Source organism: Chiloscyllium plagiosum, unplaced genomic scaffold (genome assembly GCF_037043375.1).
Source record: "Chiloscyllium plagiosum isolate Xiang-an unplaced genomic scaffold, Cpla_swu_hap1 HiC_scaffold_18, whole genome shotgun sequence".
Lineage (NCBI taxonomy): Eukaryota > Metazoa > Chordata > Chondrichthyes > Orectolobiformes > Hemiscylliidae > Chiloscyllium > Chiloscyllium plagiosum.
This window is the reverse complement of record NW_028270156.1, coordinates 45,329,364-45,353,488: the sequence shown is the minus strand read 5'-3', so window position 1 is coordinate 45,353,488 and position 24,125 is coordinate 45,329,364. Positions and strand designations below refer to the sequence as shown.

The window sequence follows — 24,125 nt, the reverse complement described above, 5'->3', positions numbered from 1 at the left end:
TGCTTATTGAATGAATCTGTGGATGAGTGCCATGCCTCTAGGAATTCCCTGGCTGTTCTATGTTTGGCTTGTCCTATAATAGTAGTGTTATCCCAGTCGAACTCATGTTGCTTGTCATCTGCATGTGTGGCTACTAAGGATAGCTGGTCGTGTTGTTTCGTGGCTAGTTGGTGTTCATGGATGTGAATCATTAGTTGTCTTCCTGTTTGTCCTATGTAGTGTTTTGTGCAGTCCTTGCAAGGGACTTTGTACACTACATTGGTTTTGCTCATGCTGGGTATCGGGTCCTTTGTTCTGGTGAGTTGTTGTCTGAGAGTGTCTGTTGGTTTGTGTGCTGTTATGAGTCCTAGTGATCGTAGTAGTCTGGCTGTCAGTTCGGAAATGCTCTTGATGTATGGTAGTGTGGCTAGTCCTTTGGGTTGCGGCATGTCCTCGTTCCATTGTCTTTCCCTTAGGCATCTGTTGATGAAATTGCGCGGGTATCCGTTTTTGGCAAATACATTATATAGGTGTTCTTTTTCCTCTTTTTGCAGTTCTGGTGTACTGCAGTGTGTTGTGGCCCTTTTGGATAGTGTCTTGATGCAACTTCTTTTGTGTGTGTTGGGGTGGTTGCTTTCATAGTTCAGGACTTGGTCTGTGTGTGTGGCATTCCTGTATACCTTTGTGGTGAATTCTCCGTTAGGTGTTCTCTGTACCATCACGTCAAGGAATGGGAGTTGGTTGTCCTTTTCTTCCTCTCTAGTGAATCTGATTCCTGTGAGTGTGGCGTTGATGATCCAGTGTGTGTTCTCTATCTCTGTGTTTTTAATGATTACAAAGGTGTCATCCACATATCTGACCCAGAGTTTGGGTTGAATTTGCGGTAAGACTGTTTGTTCTAATCTTTGCATTACCGCTTCTGCTATGAGTCCAGAGATGGATGAGCCCATGGGTGTGCCGTTGATTTGTTCATATATTTGGCTATGAAAATAACATTGTCTTTTGGGCAAATTTAATTTCATACAAATGTTTTGCACAAACAAAAACCAGATGTGTCCTGAAAATGACAGGTAATGTTTTTGGCTCTTGAACATGTTATAAAAGAAGTTTGCTCTGCTCAACCCTAAACTTGCATCTTCACTGCCTCTAAAAATCCTGAGTAGTAAATAACAATGAAACTGAATAAGTTCACTGAAATTACTCTTAATTATGATTTTCTATAAATTATACAGAATATGTCATGCTCTTAAGGAAATTAAACAACTAGAGCAGGTTTGTGTGCAGACAAGTTAAATTTGCATTGCAGTGAAATTTTGGCTGAACCAGTTTCAAAGCGATTTGACCAGAAGGGTTTTGGCACAATGATGAGTAGTCTTTGGATCAAAATGTTTGTTTCAAATAATATGTTTAAGGGCTGCTTCCTATCAGAGATCTCATAGGATTGAGGTAATTTTCCTACTCCGAACGTAAGCATCACAACAGCATATGTGATTCTTCAGTTTTGTTGCAAGTTGTTGGCAAACTGTTGCAAACTGTTTTATAAGTTCTGCGCTAGCCTTGTGTATTGAATGATTTTTGAATCTTGTACAGTAGCAAGCTGAAAAAAATGGAAGTTGAATGACAGGGGTTGGTGTGTTGCTGCGTGATCACAGCTGGTGATGTGATTGACAGTCACAAGTGTTACAATGGATAAATCATTGCCTGTCAACATAAAGGTCTAGCTCTTCCAATGGGAAGATTGTCACTGCAGCAGCAAAAAAAGGGGATTTTACATTAGGACCATGCAGGTGTCCTGATGCAGCTGACTACGTGGGGATTGCTGTGGAAATACTTCAGGAATACTTCATAAAAGGTCCTCCATTCTGAGTCCTCCATTCAGAGTCTCCCCAGGGTTTCAACTGACTGAAACAGCTACCTACAAATTTAGGAGCAGTTAAAACCTGTCATAATTCTTGGCTCCTAAGTAATGATTCATTCCACATGCCACTCACCTCTGACCCCTCCTTCAAAATCCCACAGATGAACAACTACTAAACCAGCCTTCCAGACCCAATGAACTCTGACCCCAACCCTCCTTATCCACCTGAGCTACCATATCTACCTGTGCCTGCCATCTGAGCTACTTACCAACCTCTTTCCACCCAGCTGCCACCTTGTTCCCTTAATTACCTTACATACTTCCCTTCTCTCATTATAAACGTGCTTTTAGGAACTTTATATCCTGGAGTGCAGCAGGAATTGCTGCATAAAAGGCATATGGTTTTATTGTTGATCTGTTTCATTGCTGCCTGTGGGAATTCCTGGACTGCACGAACTGAGAAGGCTGTCAACCTGAAAGTTCGCATGGAGAACTTCTCTAAAGGATAAGTGTATTCTTTCTTTTGTCCAGTGAAGAATAGAAATAAGATTTCTGTTCCTTGTTGGAAGGTATAGGCCATAGCCACTCTCGAGTATCTTGTTTGAGATGATTAGCGACATGATTCTGAGGAAGATGTGATGGATATATGATTTGTACACATTTGAACTTAGAAGAGAAACTTCTATGACAGTGAAATAATAGTGAAGGTTGTAATAAGACTGCAATATTTGGGATCCAATTTAAGATATTTCAGAGCTTTCAGTACATCATATTGTTCAAATATAGTATACATCAGAACTAAGAGCGGAGTAGGCAGTTCACCCCTCAATTTAATACAATCATGACTGATCTCATCTGGGTCTCAAGTCTACGTTCCAGCCTTCTCTCCATAACCCTTTAAGCCATTCCTAATTAAAATTCTATTTCTTGCTTCAATTATTCAGCATCCAGGCATCCACCATACTCACGGGTAGTGAATTCCACAGATTCGCAACTCTTTGAGAGAAGTAACTTCTCCTCTCTTGTTTTAAATCTGCCACCTTTTAGCTTAAAGCAAGACTTAAAGCTATGACACCCAGATCCCTCTGCACCAAACTATTTTGAAGTTTTTCTGTGTTTGGATAGTAGATTATCTTTTTATTCTCCTGTCCAAAATGGATAACCTCACACTTACCCATGTTAAACTTCAGCTGCCAAATTTTGGCCAATTCATTTAACTTATCCATATCCATTTATAAATGTCTTATTTCTTTATTGCAACTTATTTTCTCACCTATTTTAGTGTCACCTGCAAATTTGACTATAGTTCATCCTATCCCAGAATCCAAGTCATTAATATAGATTGTAAATAGTTGGGGCCTGAGGACCAAAAAAATAACATCCCACTACTTAGAACTTTTCAACCAGAAAAAGACCCATTTATCCAGAGTTTCTGCTTGCTATTGGTTAGCCAATCTTTATCTAAGCTAATCAATTTCCCCTAACCCCATGTTATCTTAAGTTGTGTATTAATTTTTTGTGCAGTTCCTTATCAGATGCTTCTGGAAGTCCAGAAACCAAATCCCTTTTATCTACACGGTGGCTCAGTGGTTAGCACTGCTGCCTTGCAGCGCCAGGGACCCTGGTTCCATTCCAGCCTCGGGCGACTTTCTGCATGGAGTTTGCACATTCTCCCCGTGTCTGCGTGGGTTTCCTCCGGGTGCTCCGGTTTCCTCCCACAGCCCAAAGATGTGCAGGAATTGCCCATAGTGACAGGTGCATTAGTAGGGAGTAGGGGAATGGGTCTGGGTGGGTTACTCTTCAGAGGGTCAGTGTGGACTTGTTGGGCCGAAGGGCCTGTTTCTGCACAGTAGGGAATCTAATCTAATCTCCCTTACTTGTTACATCTTCAAAATGTCTTGGACATTAGTCAAACATTTTTACCAATTTGCATTTATTGCTGTAGACAGCTTGCCTCCAATTATTATTCTTCTGCCAATCCATAAAAAATAAAAGCAGCCCTTTCAGTTTACAGATTTTGCCTTAGAATAGATTACTTTTTTTTATTAAATTACTTACAGTGTGGAAACAGGCCCTTCGGCCCAACAAGTCCACACCGCCCCGCCGATGCGCAACCTACATTTACCCTTACCTAAAACTACGGGCAATTTAGCATAGCCAATTCACCTGACCTGCACATCTTTGGACTGTGGGAGGAAACCGGAGCACCCGGAGAAAACCCACGCAGACACGGGGAGAATGTGCAAACTCCACCTGAGGCGGGAATTGAACCCGGGTCTCTGGCGCTGTGAGGCAGCAGTGCTAACCACTGTGCCACCATGCCACTATTCAGTAAGATGATGGTTAGTCGGATTATAACCTTAACTCTTATTTTATTGTCTGCTTACACTCTCTCTCTCACACATGCACACTCTCTCTCTCTTCTTTCCCCACCCACCCCCCCAACCCAAAGCCTTGTCTCCTTTGTAGATTAAAAATCATTGTCCATCAGCTTTTGAAGGTACTCCACTCACTTAACCTCCACCTCTTTCTGGAAGAGAATTTCATATTCATTTTTGACAGAAGCAATTCTTCCTTGTCTCCATCTTAAATAGGAAACCCCTTATTTTTAATTTGTTCCCTCAAGTTCTAGATTCTCTCACAAGGGAGAAATCCTTTCAGTGTTCACCCTGTCAAAGTTCCCTCAGACTATTTTATGTTTCAATAAGATTACCCCTCATTCTTTTATACCCCAATGAGTATAGTCCCAGCCTGTTCAAAGTTTCCTCATAGACAGTCCCTTTATCACAAGAATCAGTCTAGTAATGTTCTATGGACTGCTTTCAGTACAAATAAATCCTTCCTTAAGTATGTATTACTCCAGGTGTGGTCTCACCAATGTTCTGTACAGTTGCAGCATGAACTCCCTACTTTTACATTCCATTCCTTCTTGCAATGAAAGCTGACATTCCATTTGCTTTCTTCGTTCTGTGCTGCACCTGCTAATGTTTTGTGATTCATGTAAAATGACATTCCAGATCCTCTCTACTGCACTTCATTGAAGTCTCAATCCATTTTAATAACTTTATGTACTATGTGAACATTTTTGAATATTGTATTCCATCAAATTTTCCCCACTCACTTAATATGTGTACATCTCTTTTTAGACTTTTGGTATCTGCCTCACAACTTGCTTTCCTATTTTCTTTGTTTGCAAATTTATTGATGATACATTGCAGTTGGTCTGTTATCCAAATTATTAATATGGATAGCAAAAAGCTGAAGGTCATTTTGGCATTCCTTTAATTACAGTTGCAATCTGAAGTTGATGTATTTAACCCAAACCCCTGCAACCTGTTCAGTAGCCAGTCTTCTATCCATATCATCATCATCCCGGCACCATGAACTCTTAGTTTAGTGTGACAAAGGTTACTGTACATGCTGAATGTCTTTTGGAAATCATCGCACTATATTTACTGGTACCCCATTTTCCACCCTACCTGTTACATCCTCAAAAGAAATTGTCAAACACAATTTCCATCTCTCAAAACCATGTTCGCTTTGTCTGATTGTACTGTAGTTTTCTAAACAGTCTGCAACTACTTCCTTAACGGATTCTAGAGTTTTCCTATTAGACTAATTGGCTTAGAGTTCCCTGCTTTTTAACCTTCCTTTACATTTGTAATTTTTTAGTCCAATGGGACATTCCCAGAATCAAGGGTATTATGGAAAATTACAACAAATGCAGCTACATTCACTGCAGTCATAATTGGCTGGAGAAGAGATTTGCATGTTTTCTTCATCCACCTCTCCCTCCTCAAAATTCCCATTTCCAACCAGAAACCCATTACAAAAGCAATAATATTCCCAAACATAACTATACTAGGCATATAATTCTTGGCTGTTCTGCAGTCCACAATTTGATACTTAACTGCTTTTGATTTATTAAAAATTAAGCTGATCTTAGAAAACACAACCTTGCCAGGCCAAATTTTGCAGATTCAGATTACTTCAACAGATGTCACCTTAGATCATTTGTAAAAATATTTTGTATAATTAAATATATTTTCGAGTCAGAACGTGCATTATGTATTTTACTCAGTTTCCTTTAATCAAGACAGTACACATATTCATGTTACCAGTTCCCACTATATAAATAATTTTTTAAACTTTATGCTCAAGGTAATAGAGTTTAAATCAACTTCCTCGTATTTGTGAAGTGATCAGGTTGATATAGGTATGTTTCCTCCAACTTACGTGAATCCTGTCCTGGTCTGGTCAGGAAAGTGTGTGCGGTCAAGGGTTCTGAGGGAGAGACTGGTTGCATTCATTTCTCTAAAGCTGGTTAGAGATCAATGGGCTAACTGGACTAGGATGGACCAACAATAATCATTCATCATTTTAGACAATAGACAATAGGTGCAGGAGTAGGCCATTCAGCCCTTCGAGCCTGCACCGCCATTCAATATGATCATGGCTGATCATTCCTAATCAGTATCCTCTTCCTGCCTTATCTTCATAACCCTTGATTCCACTATCTTTGAGAGCTCTATCCAACTCTTTCTTAAATGAATCCAGAGACTGGGCCTCCACTGCCCTCTGGGGCAGAGCATTCCACACAGCCACCACTCTCTGGGTGAAGAAGTTTCTCCTCATCTCTGTCCTAAATGGTCTATAAATTTTATAGTGGTACATTCTGTCCTTTAAAAGTCCTTTCTATATAACTCTGTCCATAATTATAATGGAAACTAAGTAAACTTGTTACCACGTAATTGCTCATTCTTCAAGTGACTTTGTTGATGGCACGAAAGGAAATGGAGTTAACTTCACTATATTTGAATGGGATGGGAAATGCAGTTATTTTTTCCCCATTTCTTGTTGAAAGCAGAACATTTGTTCTGAAATGCTTTTAAGCAGAAACTCAAAAGATTGTGAATTAAGTGGAAGGCAGTAGGGGATACTTGAGGATGCAAATAAAGCTAAGGTAGAATCAGCGAACACAGCTGGATGTTAGTGATGATCGAATTTCAATGGTTTAACAAGAGTCCAGGGTAGTTCAGTTTTCTATTCTTCAGGACTCTATCCCTCTGAAGACTCCTAGATATTAATTTCACCTTCATTCTCACCACTGTTCTGAAATCCTAACAACCTCTTATACTGCCAAATCCTATTTCTTAGACTTCCTCGGCACATTCTCTGAACCCTAAAATCCTAGATTTCCATTTCCAAATCCCAGGAAACCTCTTGATATTCAGTATTTTCCAAACTAAATCTAGTCTGAATGATTCCATTGTCCGAACTCAAAGCTCCCAGGTTCCAGCTACTGCCAAAAAAACCTCCAGAATCTACTCGTTCTTAAAATGATTGGATATGCTCCCAATGTTCCTACTTCTGAAGAGAAATCTGAGTTTTGATAGGTCATTGTCTCTGATTCTTAGAAAACCTCTAATTTATCATAAGTTATATCATAAAAGATCATTTGAAAATGTAGAGATATGCTATAGAAGCTAAGAATAGATTACTTTGGAATCCAAGTTCTCAATTTCTCACCAACTGCATCCACTTAGATAAGCTTCAAAATAGAATGAATATAAAATTCTTGTGGACCTATTCAATTACAATCAATACTAAGGACAATATCAGATCTGAACTCTCAAAGAAAGATATTTTTCAAAATCAACTTCAGCTCTTATGAAAATTTCTATACCAAAAGTTGAAATTTTGGTATAGAATTACAAAAGGTCATAAATTGGGCCAAGGTTTAGGAAAATATGAAATGTTTACTAATGTAACAAAAATAATAAAGGTTGGCAAATAAAAGGAGGGGGGGGGGTGTCAAAATGATATACATTCACTATTCGTGGAAAATACTTGGTGTTGAGTAATCCAGGTCAGTTCACCACAACTTAAAAGATACGAAGAAGCATTTTGTAAATTGATGCTTGGCATTCTTCACAGTCTCAGGCAAAATGTAACTTTGACTTTTCGGCGGTGAGATAAACCCATTTGGATACTTTTATTGGTTGTTTTGCTCTCTGGACTTTATTTAACTCACTTGGCCTGCTCCTAAATCCATCTTGTTTTATAGTTAAAGTGTCTCCATAGTTTTTGAAGCATTTGTTTGTGCAAATGGTAGTTTGAGAATTCCTGGTTAAACAATTTGGTATTTGATTGTGCTGTAAGTTAGTTTCACTTGTGTTTTTTGTCTGTCCCTTCCATTGATTACTTTTGAAATTACCAGGAAATGAAAGTAATAGAAGAAATGATAAGGAACAGTGGAGTAAATTAAAATTGAAAGGCTATTGAGAGACTCTAAAGTTGGGAATGCAGAAGAGGGAAAGGGGAACGCCTCGGCCAAGGGAAATTTAGAGAAAATGATCAGTGGGATGGGGGGCATGAGAGGATGAAAGAGATACGGTTGTGAAGTCTTGAGTCAGGAGGGGCTGAGCTATCCTCTATCTGGGATAGATTTGTGGTGAAGTTCTCTTCCATATACAAAACTGTCAAAATTTGCCTTCTTTCTCTCCGTTGATTTGGGCTGAACAAGGATGGATTTCATATTTTGATCGGAAGGGAAAATTACTGAAAGCTGAAGGTGACCAATTTTGTTTATATTTCTCAGATGGTATTGGAGATTTAGTTGTTTTTGATGTTTCAGTTTGAAGGATGACAGTGGTTACAGAGCCACCCAGTGGTGATATGTGGATATTTGAGGCTGATTTGGTGCTTCAGGATGTAAACTACGCCAAGCATCCTCTCCCCCCACGATGTCAATGGATATATAGAACTTAAGATAGACCTAAAATGTCAATAAATAGATAAATGTAGTACTTTGAGCAGTAGTTCTATTTATTTATTTCTGCTGTAGTTATTTATATCTTTAGTTTCTCTCAATGGACAGTTCTAATATTCCTATTCCCATATTCTGGTCCCTATACATGGTAGTTGTAGAAACCACTCTTATTTCTAAACTTGAAATCTTTTAAGGGGATGTTCTTCATTTCTTAAAACAGAGTTAATCTTGCTTTTTTGTTTAATTTTAGCAATGGCATTTAAAAATACTGATCTTTCAATTATCTAATGAATGATTGCTTACTTAACCCCCGTGCCTCAGGCTACCAATTATGAATGCACTTGCAAAAATTCTCATTTCATCACTTTGCTTGACTTGTCAAAAGTACATGAATTACAAAGAACGTTAGTTTCACTCCAGAAAACAGAAATCATGGAAATTTAGATAAGCAATGATACACTGACCCATGCAGTTCACAATTTCAAATGATTAATTTGCAGTCATATGGCAGTGGAACCACAGTATTTATTGTTGTATGTATAATTTACCAAAAAATTCTAAATCAGATCTAAAAGGTTAAATGATACGGGCCCCTTTCTAGTGTTTTGAAAGTTATGTTGTAAATAATTACAATCTTTACTTGAGACTTTGTACCTGCAATCATTTGTTAAAACATCAAATCTAAGATTCTTAATTACGGAGGAACCTTGAAGGACACGAGCCGGAGAGTATTTTGTTCGGTTCATTGAATTCCTGATAATCGAATGCTGGATAACATAGTTTAGCCAAGCATCAGGACCTTGCGATCTTGCCAGATAATCTGAAATTCAGATGATCAAATGCTGGTTGGTCGAGGTTCCCGTGTATATAAAGTGGAGAATGAAATATACAATCAGGCAAATGGTACATTGAGATTTTAAAAGTGACACGTTTATTGAAAATGCTGCTGAATTGTCTCTACTCAGCAGGTTGAAATTATGGTAAACACTACAGAGGAACTTATTTGAGATCCCTAATCTTAGTTTATGAAGCCGAAATCTGTTAATCTCTGGGGAACCAATGCTTTTGTTAACTTTCTGCAGTGTGTTAGTACTGACCTGATTACTGTAGCAAGATGGAGAGCGCCTCAATTCTCTCCTTAACCAAAATTCACCTCCTCGCACTTCTCAGCAGCAACATTCCTTAAGCTGAGCAATGAGAGAGAAAGAGCTAAGGTAAGTTATACAAACTAAGGTCCTGTTTTGGCTCAGGTGACCTGCCAGCAATGCAAGAAAGTTTTGAATTCTGCAGAATAATGCTGTGCATTTACCTGCTAAGTCATTGAGAAATTTTTGCATTATGTAATCAAACTTGGAGTATTTTTCCATCTGGCATAGGCTGCTATCATGGTTTTTCCTCTTAGACTCTGTAGAAACTTTCATCCTATTCAAGAGCAGTGTTCTGATGTGCACGTATCTGCAAAGATCTTGAGGGTATTCTTCATGTTTTTTTAAATTATTTAATTTGCAAATCCAAAGAGAGTTGTTTTTTTCTTAAAATAGTTAATTAACCAGCTACATTTTCTTAAAGTAAAAGTATATTACAACTGGCAGTAAACTACAAGGATACAATTAACAACACAAGTGAATCTTGATAAACACAAATTGTTCACAGTGAGACATGCCATTTGGCCCTAAAGATCTATACCAGAATATTAACCTCCACTCAAGTGGTCTTGTGATGCAATCATAATATGCCTACCTCTGGGCCAGAAAGCCTTGATTCAATTCCCACCTGTTCTAGAGATGGGTCATAACATGCGTGGTATGATTCAGTTTCTCTGACCTGTATAACCTAGAGCTTCTGTTACGCACAAAGGTGCCTTGTTTTGTTCCAATAAAAGTGACATACCAAAAGGATCTGTTTTGGGTCCACTGCTGATTGTCATTTTTATAAATGATCTGGATGAGGGTGTAGAAGGATGGGTTAGTAAATTTGCGGATGATACTAAGGTCGGTGGAGTTGTGGATAGTGCCGAAGAATGTTGTAGGTTACACAGGGACATAGATAAGCTGCAGAGCTGGGCTGAGCGATGGCAAATGGAGTGTAATGCAGAAAAGTGTAAGGTGATTCAGTTTGGAAACTGTCACAGGAATGCAGAGTACAGGGCTAATGGTAAGATTCTTGGTAGTGTAGATGAGCAGAGAGATCTCAGTGTCCATGTGCATAGATTCCCTGAAAGCTGCCATCCAGGTTGAATGGGTTGTTAAGAAGGCATACAGTGTGTTAGCTTTTATTAGTAGAGGGATTGAGTTTCAGAGCCATGAGGTCATGCTGCAGCTGTACAAAAGTGCAGCCGCACTTGGAGTATTGCGTACCGTTCTGGTCACTGCATTATAGGAAGGATGTGGAAGCTTTGGAAAGGGTGGAGAGAAGATTAACTGGGATGTTGCCTGGTTTGGTGGGAAGGTATTGCGAGGAAAGGCTGAGGGACTTGAGGCTGTTTTCGTTAGAGAGAAGGCTGAGAGGTGACTTAATTGAGACATAGAATAATCAGAGGGTTAGACAGGGTGGACAGTGACAGCCTTTTTCCTTGGATGTTGATGGCTAGTACGAGGGTCATAGCTTTAAATTAGGGGGTGATGGATATAGGACAGATGTCAGAGTATTAGGGGCATGGAATGCCCTGCCTGTAACAGTAGCAGACTTGCCAACTTTGAGGGCATTTAAATGATCATTGGATAGACATATGGACAAAATGGAATAGTGGAGGTTAGATGGCCTTCAGATTGGTTTCACAGTTCGGTGCAACTTCGAGGGCCAAAGGGCCTTTACTGCGCTGAAATGTTTTGTATTCTATGTCTGAACAGAAGGATACATAATCTCCACTCAAGTTTCCTCTCAGTTTACCTCAGCAATGTCCTAAATGGCCTCAGTTCAAAGATGAGGCGTTGGTCCCCAACGCCTCATCTTCACCATGGACATCCAGTCCCTGTACACCTCCATCCCCCATCACGAAGGACTCAAAGCACTCCGCTTCTTCCTTTCCCGCCGTACCACCCAGTACCCTTCCACCGACACCCTCCTTCGACTGACCGAACTGGTCCTCACCCTGAACAACTTTTCTTTCCAATCCTCCCACTTTCTCCAAACAAAAGGAGTGGCCATGGGCACCCGCATGGACCCCAGCTATGCCTGCCTCTTCGTAGGGTATGTGGAACAATCCATCTTCCGCAACTACACTGGCCCCACCCCCCATCTTTTTCTTCGCTACATTGATGACTGTATCGGCGCTACCTCGTGCTCCCACGAGGAGGTTGAACAGTTCATCCACTACACTAACACCTTCCACCCCGACCTCAAATTCACCTGGACAGTCTCGGACTCCTCCCTCCCCTTCCTAGACCTTTCTGTTTCTATCTCAGGCGACCGAATCAACACGGACATCTACTACAAACCAACCGACTCCCACAGCTACCTGGACGACACCTCCTCCCATCCTGCCCCCTGTAAAAACGCCATCCCATTCTCCCAATTCCTTCGTCTCCGCCGCATCTGCTCCCAGGAGGACCAGTTCAAAATACGTACAACACAGATGGCCTCCTTCTTCAAGGACCGCAATTTCCCCCCCGACGTGGTCGACGGTGCCCTCCACCGCATCTCCTCCACTTCCCGCTCTTCCGCCCTTGAGCCCCCCCCCCTCCAACCACCACCAGGACAGAACCCCACTGGTCCTCACCTACCACCCCACCAATCTCCATGTACAGCGCATCATCCGCCGTCACTTCCGCCACCTCCAAACAGACCCCAGCACCAAGGATATATTTCCCTCCCCTCCCCTATCAGCTTTCCGTAGAGACCACTCCCTCCGCGACTCCCTTGTCAGATCCACACCCCCCACCGACCCAACCACCACTCCCGGCACCTTCCCTTGCAACCGCAGGAGGTGCAACACTTGCGCCCACACCTCCCCCCTCACTTCTCTCCAAGGCCCCAAGGGAAACTTCCATATCCGCCACAGATTCACCTGCACCTCCACCCACATCATCTACTGCATCCGCTGCAGCCGGTGTGGCCTCCTCTATATTGGGGAGACAGGCCGCCTACTTGCGGAGCGATTCAGGGAGCACCTCTGGGCCACCCGGACGAACCAACCCAACCAACCTGTGGCACAGCATTTCAACTCCCCCTCCCACTCCACTGAGGATATGCAGGTCATTGGACTCATCCACCGCCAAACCACAACAACCCGACGGTCGGAGGAGGAGCGTCTTATCTTCCGACTGGGAACCCTCCAACCGCAGGGGATGAACTTGGACTTCACCAGTTTCTTCATCCCCCCTCCCCCCACCTTGTCTCAGCCGGATCCTTCCAGCCCGGCACCGCCTTCCTGACCTGCAGTCTTCTTCTTGACCTCTCCGCCTCCACCCTACTCCGACCTATCACCCTCACCTTGACCTCTTTCCACCTATCACATTTCCAACTCCCCTCCTCCAAGTCCCTCCTCCCTACCTTTTATCTTCTCCTGCTGAACACTCTCTGCTCATTCCTGAAGAAGGGCCTGTGCCCGAAACGTCGAATCTCCTGTTCCCTGGATGCTGCCTGACCTGCTGTGCTGTTCCAGCAATAAAGTTTCAACTTTGATCTCCAGCATCTGCAGACCTCACTTTCTCCTCAGTTCAAACATGGACAAAGAGCTGAATACCAGAGGTGAGAATGATGGCCCTGAATAGCAAGGCTGCATTTGACTGAGTGTGGCACGAAGGGTCCCTAGCGAAACTGGAATCATTGGGTATAAAGGACTCGCACTCAGGTGGTTTGATTCATACCTGACACATAGGAAGATGGTCGTGGTTATTGGAGGTCAGTCATCTCAGCTCCAGCACATCTCTGCAGAAGTTCCTCAAGACAGTGCCCTAGATCCAACCATCTGCAGTTGCTTCATCAATAATCTTCCCTCAATCATAAGGTCACAAGTGGGGATGTTCGCTGATGATTGCATGACAGACAATAGACAATAGGTGCAAGCGTAGGCCATTCTGCCCTTCGAGCCCACGCCACCATTCAATATGATCATGGCTGATCATCCTTGATCAGTATCCTGTTCCTGCCTTATCTCCATAACCCTTGATTCCACTATCCTTGAGAGCTCTATCCAACTCTTTCTTAAGTTAATCCAGAGACTGGGCCTCCACTGCCCTCTGGGTCAGAGCATTCCACACACCCACCACTCTCTGGGTGAAGAAGTTTCTCCTCATCTCTGTCCTAAATGGTCTACCCCGTATGTTTAAGCTGTGTCCTCTGGTTCGGCACTCACCCATCAGCGGAAACATGTTTCATGGGTCCAGAGTGTCCAATCCTTTAATAATCTTATATGTCTCAATCAGATCCCCTCTCAGTCTTCTAAACTCAAGGGTATACAAGCCCAGTCGCTCCAGTCTTTCAGCATAAGGTAGTCCCGCCATTCCAGGAATTGACCTCGTGAACCTAAGCTGCACTCCCTCAATAGCTAGAATGTCTTTCCTCAAATTTGGAGACCAGAACTGCATACAATACTCCAGGTGTGGTCTCACCAGGGCCCTGTACAGCTGCAGAAGAACCTCTTTGCTTCTATACTCAACCCCTCTTGTTATGAAGGCCAGCATGCTATTAGCCTTCTTCACTACCTGCTGTATCTGCATGCTTACCTTCATTGACTGGTGTACAAGAACACCCAGATCTCTTTGTACTGCTCCTTTACCTAAATTGATTCCATTTAGGTAGTAATCTGCCTTCCTGTTCTTGCCACCAAAGTGGATAACCATACATTTATCCACATTAAACTGCATCTGCCATGCATCTGACCACTCACCTTACCTGTCCAGGTCACCCTGTAATCTCCTAACATCCTCATCACATTTCACCCTGCCACCCAAATTTGCTAATGTTATTACTAATACCATCTTCTATATTATTAACATATATTGTAAAAAACTGCGGTCCCAGCACTGATCCCTGCGGTACCCCACTGGTCACTGCCTGCCATTCGAAATGGAGCCATTTATCACTACTCTTTGTTTCCTATCAGCCAACCAACTTTCAATCCAAGTTAGTACTTTGCCCCTAATACCATGCGCCCTAATTTTGCTCACTAACCTCCTATGTGGGACTTTATCAAAAGCTTTCCGGAAGTCCAGGTACCCTACATCTACTGGATCTCCCTCGTTCATCTTCAGAGTGACATCCTCAAAAAATTCCAGAAGATTAGTCAAGCATGATTTCCCCTTCATAAATCCATGCTGACTCTGACCTATCCTGTTACTACTATCCAGATGTGTCGTAATTTCATCCTTTATAATAGACTCCAGCATCTTTCCCACCACTGAGGTCAGACTAACTGGTCTATAATTTCCTGCTTCCTCTTTCCCATCTTTCTTAAAAAGTGGTACATTAGCCACCCTCCAATCCACAGGAACTGATCCCGAATCTATGTTTAGCACTATTCGCAACTCCTCAGATAATGAAGCAGGATTGTATTGTTCAAATGCAACAAGATCTGGACAATATCCAGGCTTCGGTGACAAGTAACATTTGTACCACACGATTGCCAGGCAATGACCATCACCAATACAAAACAAGCTAACCACCGCCCCTTGACATTCGGTGATGACACCGTAACTGAATCAGCATCCTGGGGGTTACAGTTGACCAGAAACTCAACTGGACTTGCCACATACACAGTGGTTACAAGAACAGGTCAGAAGCTGCAGCAAGTAACTCACCACCTGACTCCCCAAAGCCTACCATCTACAAGGCACAAGTCGGGAGTGTGTACTTCCCACTTGCTTGGATGGGTGCAGCTCCAACTGCATTCAAGCAGCTCTACACCATCCAGGACACAGTAATCCACTTGGCTGGCACCACAACCACAACACCTGCACCCCCCACCACCAACACACTGTAGCAGCATTGCATACTGTCTATGAAATGCAGCGCAGATATTCACCGAAGATCGTCAGACAGCAACTTCCAAACCCATGATTACTTCCGTTTAGAAATACTAGGGCAGCAGATACATGGTAACAACACCTCCTGCTACTTCCCCCTCCAAGCCACTCATCATCCTGATATGAAAGCATATCCCGTTCCTTAACTATCAGTGAGTCAAAATTCTGGAATTCCTTCCCGAATGGCATTCTAGGTCAACCCACAGTAGTTGAATTGCAGGTGTTAAAGAAAGCAGCTCACCATCGCCTCATCTTTTCAAGAGCGTCTAGGGACAGGCAATAAATGCTGGTCAGCCAGTAATGCCCAACTCCCATAAATGAATAAAAAAAGCATTTCCTTCTTTTCTTTCTCATGTATTTATTTAGCTTCTTAAATGCATCCATCATTTTTTCCTCCAACCATCACATATTCCCACCATTGTCGAAGGAAGAGGTGTCTCCTGAAATTTTAAAATAGCAACTAATATTTACATTTTATATTCCCTATTTTTTCTACCTCTGTCCTGTCAGAAAACTTCATGGTTTTTAAGCTATCTATTTATTCATCTTTATTTTTCTGGAGATAAGAACTCCATTGTATTGGTGGTTGGCACCTCTCAATTCTGGTATCATTTTTGTAAAGCTCTTTTGACTTTCTCCAGGGTTTTTAGATCGTTTTTTGTGATATAGAGACTAGAGCTGTTCACATTATTCCCAACATGATTTAAATAAGGTTCTACAAATGTTCATGTTTAGAATTCATTGTTTAATTCGATGATTTCAAATAATCAAAGTAACTGAAGGGAGGGATATTTATATGCATACCCAATCTAACAAAAACATGCACTTACATAACGCCTTTTCTGCAGCAAAACATCCCACATATTTCACAGCAGCTCTATAATTCAGAGTTTGGCAAAATCCAAAATATGAGTCATTACAAGTGAAGAAAATATGCCTGAAAAAATGCCGATTTTCCACAGCTTTTATACTGGCTGAGACACGAAGATTCAACTCCTGTTCCTTTTGAAGTCTCAGGATGGTACAATAAGCCCATCTAAACAGGTACAGTTTCAATAGTGGTACCTGAATTACGTTCCTCAGAATTTGATGGGAAAATATCTTCTCCCCCATACTCCATGGAGATGTCTAACAAGGATAAAACCTTTATTGGGAGTTACCATTCCTCCTGTTTCCAATGGGAAAATTGTATCCGATTTTAAAAAAAAAATTGATTTGTGTGTTTAGATATTGTTCCCTGTGGGGGCAGACATTATGAAACAATCAACACTGGGAATAATCTGGATCAACTATGCCATTGCATTACAATATATCGTTCAAAAGAAACGATAGCTTTTCCATGTCGTAAACATGACTTCTGTGATTATATATTGGAAGAGACTGGATTGAGTGTCAGCACATAGAAGATTGGGTTGGATCAGGTCAGATATTAAAACACTAAAAATATTAAGCTCAGACCTTATGGAGATAGGACAAAGAGTAAATGGGCAGCTAACCCATTCTCAGTAAGGGGGTTGTCACGTTAAACATTTAAGAAGCATGTCAGTTAACTGGATCCTGAAGCACCATGACAATTGCCAGCTGAAGTGAGGGAAGGACAACTTGGGAGAAGAAAGTAAATGCCACTGCTTGTGGGCCAGGAAGAGCAGGACTGGGGCCTGCTGCAGTATGAAACCACTGACTGGAAGCCCAGCTTGTCAGGTAGGCAGACTTCTGGGCAGAGAAATTTGTTGAAACCCGACCGCATGAAGGAAAACCTGCATTTCTGGGATTCCTGTCACAAACTGTGTACTCCTTTCATCCATCCCCATAGTACCTGTGAATATCCAGACTATTGATTTTGGGACATCCACATGGCTACTTACATATATGGCAAACTTTCTATTAACTGACACCTATGGAACCAGGTGTGTGCTAGTTGATCAAATATTCTGGATAATCAAGAGGTCCACAAAATAAAGGAAAAACACTAATTAATAGTAATGTAATGCAGAGATGTACACATCACTGTTATACTTTATTTCCAGCATAAATCATTTAAATAATAATGCAGTTTAGCCTTAAATAAAACTTACTAGCACAGAGCCCTCTCACTCACACCTTCAACTGACTACTTGGACATCGCTGTGTATCACATTATTTAAGGAAAAATTGAATCAACTGTTGATGCTTCGTGTGAGCAGAAAGTATACTTACATTAAGGTAAATAACTAAAACTAATAATTGGACTGAATAATACAATAAATTTCAGTAAAAATATAGTAAACTACAGGTATTTAAATTTTTGCTGGTTTATCAAGAGTCCCTTTCCTTAAGGTGTCGGTTAAATTGAAGTTTGTATTACTTTTATAGCTTGCTTCACCTTTTCCAGTTAGTGTCTTTCTCTATTCGCTTTCTCACACATGCTCACCACCATGCCACACAATAATATCTATATTCCATTCCTGTGGTCACGTCTGACTAAAGCGATTAGTAGGCCCCAAGAAAAGTCTTGCTGTCAAAATAAATTCAAAACTCAACAATTTTTTTAAAACATGATCACACACAAACCCAAATTTTCAAGTCTTTTTCACATGTGCTCTGCATAAAAATACAGATGGCCCCTTTTAGATTATGAATTTGTATCAACCCAGAACATACCGAGCATTCATTGATCATTTTATATAGCAAGACTGAGTACATTTACATTCCCAAGGAGAAATCTGGGAGTAGTGCTGGAGTTTGTTTCTGTTACTGAAAACAAAACTTGTATAAATGAATACTTTGATATCAAGATAGCAAAAAGTCAATTTAAACACTCTTATAGTGCAGTCACTGTTGGAATGTAGAGGAACACAGAAAACAATTTGCACAGTAAAGTCTCACGAATAGCTCTGAAGTCAATGTTTGCGATGTTGATCATTATACATTATACTAACCCTAACCCGATCACCACTATTGCTTATGAAAAGGATCATTTATGTTCACCTGAAAGGATAGGAGAGTTTTTTTATGCCATTTTAAATCAGAAGCTCAAAGTTATATTCTGTAATTGATTGAGTTAATAGAAGTGCAACTAATGCTCAGATAAAAGTATTTTATTGTATACCATGAGAGCAATTACGGGTGAGAGAAAAAAAGACATGTACAGACTTAGCATTGTTGTCACTTTTTAAATTTATAGTTTCTATCTTGGAACAGGAATCTTGGAAATTCTTCAGTTAGTTTCACATATCAGGAGTATTCTGGATGAGTAACACAGATATTTTATCAAAGCGTTTGTAATATGTTATGGCTTGTACTACAGGACAGAACTAGTAGGTGCTGATTGAATGAAGGGAATGTGGCACCAAATGCTCTGTCTCCTGTACCACTGCTGAACTCTTCTCCAGCTGCCTTTCCTTGTAATGCTCTCTACTCTTCACCTTACACTCCATTATTTCCTAGCCCAGTCTATAATTCTCAGCACACCATTGCCACTGTGTACTGCTTCATTCCCTCCCCTCAGTGCTCACCCCAATACACTATCAGCTTTACGATCTGGCTTTGTTCCCTCTGTCTTTTCCTTGGTTTCTCTTCCAAAGTGTTATAGGAATAGTTTTCATTTGTGTAACACCTCTAATTTATTGAAGCTTACCAAGGTGCTTCATTTGAGCATAAAACAAGTTGACACCAAATTACTCAAAGTTATTTAATGAAATTTGGGAGCTATGCATTTCTGAAAGGAGAAACCACTCCGGGCTTCCTCAGAAATACAGAGCCATATGTCCATTCTGATGATTCTTTCAGAGTGTAAATTCAACCTGAGTCCCCACACCTGGAGCAATGGTAGTAGTGAGTCTGTTACAGATGTGGGGAATAGGGCATTGTGAAGCAGCTGTGAGGAAAAGGCTCCATTTCAGAGGGAACAGAAGGTGCCATCCCCAAAGAGACAGCCAAGGGCACACAAAGCTTCTGAGCTTTTCTTTCCCAAAAACCTTTTTACTTTCACAAAGACATTTGGCATGGCACAGCTTTTGGATACACTGGTTAGTATTCCAGCTTTTCTGCTTGACCGTTCAATCAGGATGCTCCAACGGCTAATCAAGGATTCTACAGAAGTACTCAAAGTTGCCTATTTGATGAAGAGCAATTAAGTCAAAAAATTGCCTATTCATCTTGCACGCAATGTTTGCTGGTAGGATAAGGGTGGGTGGTGATAATAGTTGGAGGGCAAAGCCCCATGAATGATTTTCATATTGATATAAGGTAAATGGTGAAAGAAAGAGGGAGGGGGAAAGAGAGAGGGGGTAAGGGGGGAATAAAAGAGGAAAAGAGATGAGAGAGTGGGAAGGGAGAGATATGCAGAGTTATGGGTATGGAATGGATGAAAAGTAATGACTTCTTTGATCAGCCATGATCGTATTTGGTGTAAGGCAGGCTCAGTGGGCAGAATGGCCTACTCCTGTTCCTGTTCTTTTGTCTCTAGGAAAGAGGAGTGTATGCATGGGGAGGGATGAGAGTGTGTGCATTATCTGAGGAGGGGAGAGCAGAGAGTGTGTGGGGGAGGGGGGGGGGCGCGAGAGAGAATGTAGGGGCAGATATTCAGGTGCCACTGAACATGCCCTGGCCGCACTTGGACTGCAAACAGGAAAATCACAGCCATTGTGTCTTCATTTCAGCTTTAACATCACTATCTAGTGATGTTTCCATTTCCTCTGAATGAAATGGCCAATTAATGTCAAATTGCACACATTTTTTTTCTGTGAAAGAAAATGGGAATTTATCAGAGCTGGTCAGTGGTGCATGTTACATCACTGTTTAAAGAAGGTGATTGGGTTAAGGAAGGAAACTGTAGAGCAACTAGCCTTGTGTCAGCGGTGAATAAAGATTACTTACAGTGTGGAAACAGGCCCTTCGGCCCAACAAGTCCACACCGACCCACCGAAGCGCAACCCACCCATACCCCTACATTTACCCCTTATTACCTAACACTAAGGGCAATTTAGCATGGCCAATTCACCTAACCTGCACATCTTTGGACTGTGGGAGGAAACCGGAGCACCCGGAGGAAACCCACGCAGACACGGGGAGAACGTGCAAACTCCACACAGTCAGTCGCCTGAGTCGGGAATTGAACCCGGGTCTCTGGCGCTGTGAGGCAGCAGTGCTAACCACTGTGCCACCATGCTGCCCACCAATAAAGTTGAATTTGTAACATGGACTGACATTATCAAGCACATTGTGAACCACGCACCACTGAATTTGTGTGAAACATCACATTAGACCAATTTTTATGCTTCTACAAATAAATACATTTTAGACGTCTTTCCTAATATTTTAATTTTCTTGTTTCAAATTGTTAAAGAGAGATTTCCATTTATGTAGTACTTTCACAATCTTTGAAGTACTTTTGAAATGTATTGTCATATTATAATGAAAATTTGCAGAAAACAGCAGAAAATTTGCAAACATGAAGTCCTGCAAATAGCATTCAAAATAAATAACCAGATCATCTGTTGGTGTCGGTTTCACAGGACATTGGGGAGACCTGTCCTGCTCTTTTACAAATTATGTCATGGTCTCCTTTACATCCACCTGTTAAAGCTGATGGTGCCTTGGTTTAACATTTCACAGCAGTGCAATATTGTCTCCCACATAAGAGCAAATGATCAACTAAGCTTATGCGCTCAAGACTTGAGTACAGCCTTCTGACTCCAAAGCAAGAGTGCTGCTACTCAGCAAATACTGATAACTTGGTGAGGTGATAATGGTGCAACTGACAGGGTTTTACATTTTTGCATACTTTTTGAGAAGCAGTTAAGTGATATTCATGGTAAAGCAACCTAGCTGAAACTGAATCTCCTCATTTAACCTTTCTTTTTAATTCCTTTCAATTGCCCCTTTATTTTACATTGGGTTTTCAATTGTTTTAAATCAACAAAGCTCTCATGTTCTTGATCTGATGTAATATGAAAACATGTGTGCTATCATGGAATTATGAATTAACAAGTTTCAGTCCCTTGCACAGTTGGGGTTTAACAGTGGAAATTGCATTATTTTGTTTGTCACCTTAGTAAGAATTCGTCTTTACACCTCAAAGATTTTGTAGTGATATGCAAAATTAAATGGCTTTTGAGCAAATTACATCTCCAACTCAGTTGGGAGCGGTCATTGGATTGGAACCTGTGCATCGAGTTTAATGAGGTGCACTACTTTTGCATTGGGCAACAGTGGGCCTTATTCCAAGTCAGTTGGTTTGGAAGGGCTGCTATTGAATAGAAAATTCTTTGCAGCCAACATTTTTTAATAAGTTGAAATATATTAAACAAGCATCTTCTCCAAAGGATTAAAGGTAATGGTTAGACTTGTTCTAGTTAGAATTAATTTTATTCTCTTTGGTTGTGCTCTGTAATTCATGACATAAAGCATTTATTTTCCTCTGCTTCCATTCCACAGATCAGTTTTAAGTTTCTCCAGAAGATGTCACAATTTCTGGATTTTATTTATCTTTTCTTTACAAGGTGAAAATTACCACTTAAAAGAAATTGTCCTCTTCTAAAGGTACAAGTCAGATGTGAGAGAACAAATCACTGCTCAGAATGTCATCAAAAAATAATTTGGCACAATAGACATGAGTGGTATTTGACTAACTGTAAGGCAGGACTTTTTTTGTTTGAAGTCAATGGTCCATTATAGAGCAGAATGGGGAAAGTGACATCCCTGCACCAAAACATTGTTTCTTGTCCAACTCCATCCAGCAGATTCATATCTTCTCTGAAATGGGCATTTTTTACTTTCTTTCAAACAGGTGATTAACGTAGATGGAACTGGTCGTAGGACACTTGTGGAAGATAAGCTTCCCCACATATTTGGATTCACTTTATTGGGGGACTACATCTACTGGACTGACTGGCAGAGAAGAAGCATTGAACGTGTTCATAAGCTCCATGCAGAGAGAGAAATCATAATTGATCAGCTTCCTGATCTTATGGGACTGAAAGCAACAAAAGTGACAGAAACATTTGGTATGTAATTTTGAAGAGTGTGCATCCACTCTAATCATTATTTGAGTTCATAAAAAAGGACCGTCAGTCAGGGTTCCCTTCATTGTTACTGACCACTTTTCCAAACGTCATGTGTACACATGTATTAGGTGAGGGTAGATCAGATTATACTTTGATGTCTTGAAAGTTGAATGTTCTGCCAACAATTAATGTCTGGACTTGTACGAAAAAAATCCACTTAAGCAAGATGGTAGAAAACTTTTGGCCTCTGAAACGATACTACAATATGACTCACCGATTCAGGAATGGAGGAGAACCAAATACCTTACTTCTACCCAATCTGTTTCATATGCAGTGTTCAATCTGTATAGTGCTTCCCCATTTGCTAAATGAGTAGACTTCACACATAGAGAGAGGTTTAATTCTCACAACAGGGCTGCTAACATATATGCACTCTTGCCATTGCGACGTGCTGATAATATTTAATCTTGTGCTACAAAGTATTTTGCAATTTTTTAACTGTAATCTGTTGGTAAATGATGGTGATTTTATTTGTTGGTATTGCAGGAACGAACCCATGTTCGAAAAATAATGGTGGCTGCAGTCACCTGTGTTTGTATGTACCTCAGGGTCCACGTTGTGCCTGTCCAATGGGCCTAGAGTTGATAAGGGACATGAAAACGTGCATTGTACCTGAAGCGTTCCTGCTGTTCTCCAGTAGGGCAGACATCCGTAGAATTTCTTTGGAGACCAACAACAATGATGTGCCAATTCCATTAACTGGGGTGAAGGAAGCATCTGCACTTGACTTTGACATTTCTGATAACAGGATTTATTGGACAGACATCAGTTTAAAGGTACTGAACACTAATCAGTTCCAAAAATGAGTGGTAAATAATTTTTAATGCATTTAAAAAGTGACTTCTCTTTGAAATATGGATTATGCAGAGATAAAACAGTACACAGACTTTGTGGCTGGACGGCCTGTCTTTTGGGTTATAGCATTCAATTATATTATCAGAAACACGAGTACAAATTTTGGTTTTGCTTGCAAGGTCACCCTTAATTAAATCAATAAATTATGTATGTGCAAAAGTTAAACTAAAAGTATTATTTAGTTGAAATAATAACATTTTACTTTAGCTTTACAATTCGAGGAGTTTGTTTCTTCATGGAATATACCACGTATACCCATATAAAAGTTGAACTTTTATGACTACTCTTCAGGCACAATGTACGGTACAAAAATTTCAGAGGTTGGCAAGCTTGCCTAATTTGGGGTCCATACAGCATGAAACAGGCACATAAACAAAGTCTTGTGTGAAATCCAAAAAAGGTAATCACTTTATCAACTAAAAAAGGAAGAACCCATGTGCTTTCTTTCAACATATGCACCGAGCACGTGCAACTGGGGTAAACAAAAGAATCCCCAAGCTAACAGTGAAAGAGCATCTAAACCCATCATTCATTACCTCTCTCTATGTTTTCATTTAGAAACTTCCTCTCCTATTCCCCACTTTCACCAGGCCTGGCAGATTAGCAACCAGATTATCCCCCTTCTCTTTAACCTCCTATAAACCCACTGT

At 40.9% G+C, this 24,125-nt stretch overlaps 1 protein-coding gene across 1 annotated transcript in view; it reads left to right on the top strand.

The window, feature by feature from the left end:
* LOC122557826 (low-density lipoprotein receptor-related protein 5) overlaps positions 1-24,125 on the top strand; it is a 222,221-nt gene that overhangs the window by 152,214 nt on the left and 45,882 nt on the right. The window contains exons 8-9 of the mRNA XM_087996571.1: positions 22,344-22,560; positions 23,107-23,396. Coding sequence (XP_087852697.1) covers positions 22,344-22,560; positions 23,107-23,396 — 507 coding nt within the window. The remainder of the gene's footprint in view (positions 1-22,343; positions 22,561-23,106; positions 23,397-24,125) is intronic.